Source organism: Hyposmocoma kahamanoa, unplaced genomic scaffold (assembly GCF_003589595.1).
Source record: "Hyposmocoma kahamanoa isolate Upper Pololo Valley unplaced genomic scaffold, ASM358959v1 270, whole genome shotgun sequence".
In the NCBI taxonomy this organism is placed as follows: Eukaryota; Metazoa; Arthropoda; class Insecta; order Lepidoptera; family Cosmopterigidae; genus Hyposmocoma; species Hyposmocoma kahamanoa.
In genome coordinates, this window is record NW_020653770.1 from 1,429,555 (window position 1) to 1,434,963 (window position 5,409).

General features: G+C 37.5%; 1 protein-coding gene across 1 annotated transcript; it reads left to right on the plus strand.

Annotated features, from left to right (window-relative positions):
- Nucleotides 1-1,019: 1,019 nt before the first annotated feature.
- LOC113229021 lies at nucleotides 1,020-2,150 on the plus strand. The gene has a single exon (XM_026462491.1). It carries the CDS (start codon nucleotides 1,020-1,022, stop codon nucleotides 2,148-2,150), a length of 1,131 nt encoding a protein of 376 aa, XP_026318276.1.
- Nucleotides 2,151-5,409: the final 3,259 nt, after the last annotated feature.

Genomic DNA, 5,409 nt, shown 5'->3' on the forward strand with positions numbered 1-5,409 from the left:
AAAAAAAAAAAAAAAAAAAAAAAAAAAAAGTAACATTCGATTGATTTGCACTTTTTCTAAAGCCACATCCCTTAATGCTGCAGCGTCGCATTTTTATTAATACCTAATTATTCTCACTGTCAATATTTTTGTCCAATTTAATTATAATTTAATTTTAGCTTTTTCGTCAGTGATCACGAAAGCGAGCAGACATGCTAATCTTTCTACAGTGCATTTTAATTTATTTTAGTGGTAAAAAGTTAATAGTTTTCATAGAGAAATACAGCAAAAGCTAGAGTAAACAGAGCTCAATACGTTGTGACATTCGATTACTAAATACGTTCGGTGTGTTAGCGTTTAATTCAAAAACAAATTCAAAATTTCGTTATAATTTAAAAAAAACTTGGACTTTGATGTCATTAGTAAACAAAAGACTCATTGAACAATAGACTGTGAACAACAGATATGTGTCATCACTATCATTTCCTTTTGTAGTGAACATAAATTTCGCCGTGCGAATTAAGAACTCGATAGCACAGTCGTAACACGTTGGACTGTCACGCAGGAGACGTGAGTTCGATTCTGATGACACTTGTTGACTTCGAAGTTTTTTATTTATTACTTTTTTTTTTTAAATTTTTGTTTTTGAATTATAATTTGACATTTCTAAGGACTCTTTGTGTAATAAAAGTGATAATAAAATAATAATAAGGCTTGTCGAGTGGTGATTAACATAAAATAATTTATATAATTTCGCCAACGGTCAGGTTTTAACTGAAGTGCGGAACCCGCAAACTTAGTGACTACAATTGATATATACATAGATTGATGTAAGACTGAACTGATACCACCGTTTGCGCGTTCCCTGTGACACTGGTATCGATTTTAATTTGCGACACAGTGGTGCGACCCCGTCCATCGCTATAAGCTACTCTGCGATCGCTACCACGAAAAGCCAATTTATTGCGACAGGTGTCGCTGTGGTGTCGCTTTTTCTGCAATACGGTGGTACTAGCCCACACATAGCCTGTCAGGCTAACATGTCATCGAAGATGTCCTGCGCGGGTTGCCTCACGGTAGTTAAAGGTAAAGACTATTTAAAATGCAGCAAGTGCCACAGCGTTTACGACTTGGCCTGCGCAGGTGTGAGTGATAAGCGCTTCACCAGCTTTTACAGCTCCTCAACAGCAGCGGGCAAAGAGCGTCGGGCAATTTGGACATGCCCAGCGTGCTTGTGCAATGCCCTGAAGGGCGATAACTCCAGCACACCTCTGCGATGCCATAACGATGGATATGGTTCGCCTCCTTCATCGCGCGTGGTTGCTACCGGGTCTCCCAACTCTCCTACCGACAACGTCACTCAGCGCAAGAAACCTGATGTTGATTCAAATGAACCACAACACGCTAAACAATTCCGTTCTTCTCTAAGAGACGGAGACACTACTGTTTTTACCAGAGGAGATTTCCAGGAATTTAAGAGAATGATCGCAGAACAGTTCCAGAAGATGAATGATATGATGAATAACTTTCAGCAATCGTTATCTTTTTTCAACGATTTTTATGAAGAGACAAAGAAATCTATGGAGGATAAGTCGGCGAGAATAAAGAAGTTAGAAAAGGAAAATGTCGAGTTAAGGAGCACTTTGGGGGACGTCATGAAACGCTTGAACAAAATTGATCAGCAATCGAGATCCAACAATATAGAAATTCAGTGTGTGCCTGAGCATAGGTCTGAGAATGTTGTCAGCACTGTGCTGCAACTTGGAACAGTCGTTGGCTGTAAAATAGCTGACACTGATATTCTCCATGCTACTAGAGTGGCCAAAATAGACAACCAGAGTAACAGACCCCGCTCGATTGTTGTCAAATTCACCACTGTTCGTATTCGGGACTCCCCCTTGGCTGCGACCATCAATTACAATAGGAAAAATCCAAATGAAAGATTGAACAGTGCTTTTCTCGGCATTGCAGCGAAAAAGCCACAACCCATCTACGTATCTGAACATTTGTCTGTGCATAACAAATCACTTCACGCGGCAGCTAGAATTAAAGCCAAAGAAATAGGGTATAGATTCGTATGGGTTCGCAAGGGCAGGATTTTTATGAGGAAAACCGAATCGTCAGAATGTATTTCCATCAACAATATAGATATACTTAAGTCTCTGAAGTGATTCAAGCACGCATGTACCTTTTAAAATTTTTTAATGTAAAATTCAATCCCATACGTGTTTACTATCAGAATGTTCGCGGTTTGAAATCTAAGACCATTGATTTTTTTAAAAAGATATCTTCTGAGACCTATGACGTTGTGGTCCTTGCGGAGACTTGGCTTAATAGCGGTGTGCATGACTCGGAACTTTTTGATAACCGCTACACAGTATTTAGAAGAGACCGTGAATCGTCGCGGTTTCATAATAGGGCAGACGGTGGAGGCGTTTTAATTGCGGTATCAAAACACCTTAACGCATTGAGATTAACCTTATTTGAAAGTTCAATTGAGGACTTATGGATTAGTGTTGACATCAAAACTAATAAAAATAAGACTGCCAAACTATATATATGTGCTGTTTACCTTCCTTCTCCTCTTCAATTACAAACACTAAAAGAGCATATGTCAGCAGCACAACATACTTTAAACGGTGAAAATAATATCTTAATGGTTGGCGACTTTAACTTGACAGGCATATCGTGGGTAAAACATGACAGTAAGAATCACACAATTCCCGTTGGTATTAGCAGTGAGATGCATTCAGCGTTTCTGGATTTTGTTACGTGTAATGAACTTCACCAATTCAATTCTGTTCAAAATTATAAGCCTCGAACTTTGGATTTGGTGCTTACGAACACTGGGTTTGTCGGGACTGTTTGCGCAGTGGATAACGACAACGCTTTATCTAGGATTGACGCCCATCATCCTCCTTTATCTTTCTGCCTTAACGTTGCTAGTGAACCTAGGCTGAAAGTAAATACTCTTGCCAGACCGAACTTTTTTAGGGCTGACTACAATAGAGTTATTTCTGAATTGGGATCCGTGGATTGGGATGAAATATTTAGTAAATGTTTATCCGTAAATGACATGGTACAATCTTTTTACAATCAACTACGAGTTGTGATTTCTGAATGCATCCCTTTAAAGAAGAGTAACAATAATAAATATCCCGTTTGGTTTTCTCGCGATTTGATCCGATTACTTAAGGAAAAACATAAATACCATTCCAGAGTGCGGAAATTCAACAATCCCATGGACGTTTTGTCATTTACACTGCTCAGGAGAAGGTGCACTCGGCTGAGCTGCACATGTTACAATTCTTACATAAATAAAATTGAAGATGCTATAAGTAGTAACCCTAGAGTTTTCTGGTCTTTTATCAAAAATAAAAGGGGTGGTCAGAGTACTTATCCACAAGAAATGGAATTCGATGGGAAAATGGCTTCAAGTGGTCCAGCTATTTGCGAATTATTTGCCGAAAACTTTGGTAAGGTATACAACACCCATGGACAATACTCGCCGTTGTTATTGCCTCCAGGCTCCTCATCCACTTCTACTCTCTGTAGGTTGTCGTTTTCAAGCCAAGAAGTGCATAATGTTTTGATATCCTTGGATGCTGGGAAGGGGGCTGGTAGTGATGGGATTCCGCCTATTTTTATTAAGTCATGTGCTGAAGTTCTATCTTCTCCTTTGCAACAAATTTTTAATAGATCGCTTGATGACGGAGTTTTTCCTGACCTATGGAAAGAGGCCTTAATAATCCCATTATATAAATCAGGAGCCCGTCATATTGTTTCAAATTATCGACCGGTCTCCGTTCTTGCGATATTTGGTAAGGTTCTGGAGAAATTAGTCACTAAGCATCTAGTCTGGCACCTGAAGCATTTTATTACTACGCATCAGCATGGTTTCGTTAAATCTAGATCAACTTCTACAAACTTAGCGTTGTTCATATCAAGTGTATCTAAATTAGTAGACGAGCGAATCCCGGTGGACGCCATATACACTGATTTCAGTAAAGCGTTCGACAAAGTAGATCATCAAATCCTTTTAAGCATATTGTCGCTTTCAGGCATTGATGGGTCATTGCTTAAATGGGTTAAGTCGTACTTATCTTATCGGCCTTCCAAGGTAGTAGTAAACGGTTTTAGTTCAAATTCTCTTGTAGCTCTGTCTGGGGTTCCCCAAGGATCTCACCTGGGTCCCCTATTTTTCAACATATATATTAATGACGTGATCAATTGTTTTAAAAACTCGAGTGTATATCTTTTCGCTGATGACTTAAAAATATTAAAACCAATTAAGTGTGCCAGGGATTTGGAACTACTACAAGAAGATATCAATAATTTGTGTAATTGGTGTACATCCAATAAAATGATATTAAATGTTGCTAAATGTCATCACATACGCTTTTCACGCAACAAGTTCGATAACTTACATAAATACAATATGGGTGGACAAGATTTAGAGACGGTGGTCGAGATTCGGGACTTAGGGGTTTTAGTAGATAGTAATTTGCGGTTTGACTCACATATCAAAAAAACTGTAAATAAGGGTTTTAGGATGATGGGTTTCGTACTGCGCAATGCTAAGGAGTTCAAGAAGTCTTCATCGAAAACAAAACTCTTTCAAGCATTAGTATTACCTGGACTGGAATTCAACAGTGTCATTTGGACTCCACATTACGAGGTGTACATTAAACGTTTGGAAAGTGTTCAAAAGCGCTTTTTATATCACTTGGCATTTGGCGATTTAGAAGCGGAGAGACTTCCAGGGTACTCACAAAGACTCGAGCATTACAAGTTGACTTCTCTGATCAACCGTAGAAAGAGACTTGATTTAATCTTCCTGCACAAAATTGTTAACGGTTCATTAGACTGCCCTGAGTTATTGAATATGCTACAATTCAATACGCCTTGCAGGTTACCCAGGAAAAGCGCTTATAACTTTTTTGCCGTAGTAGGTTCAAAAACGAACCTCGGTCATTTCGCTCTTTTGCCGAGGCTCTGCAGGACGTATAACTCGCTTTCCAAATTACATGATTTGGACATTGGTCTTGGGTTACACAATTACAAGAGTAGGTTGTGTGATATTTTAAATACATAAAAGATATTTCAATTAATTTTTTTATTGTAAATTTGTATTTATATTTTTGAATTTATATTTTTAATTCTAATTTTAATTTTGAAATTTAATTTTATTTGTAACTTTTTAATCAATTACTGTATATCATATCATAGGTAGAAGGATTAACTATATGCTCGACAGTTTCAAAAAACAACAATTTATTTTTTTTGTATGCATGCTGTGATGTTCCTTAACTATAGAAGCACTTAGTTTTAAGCGAATATGTTCAAATTTAATGTATAGTGTATTGCTATGTGGAATATCCTGAATAAATAAATAAATAAATAAATAAATAAATAAATAAATAAATAAAT

Bases quoted from the DNA above. Each gene is read 5' to 3' on its own strand.
- LOC113229021 (XM_026462491.1), top strand. From the start codon at position 1,020: ATGTCATCGAAGATGTCCTGCGCGGGTTGCCTCACGGTAGTTAAAGGT.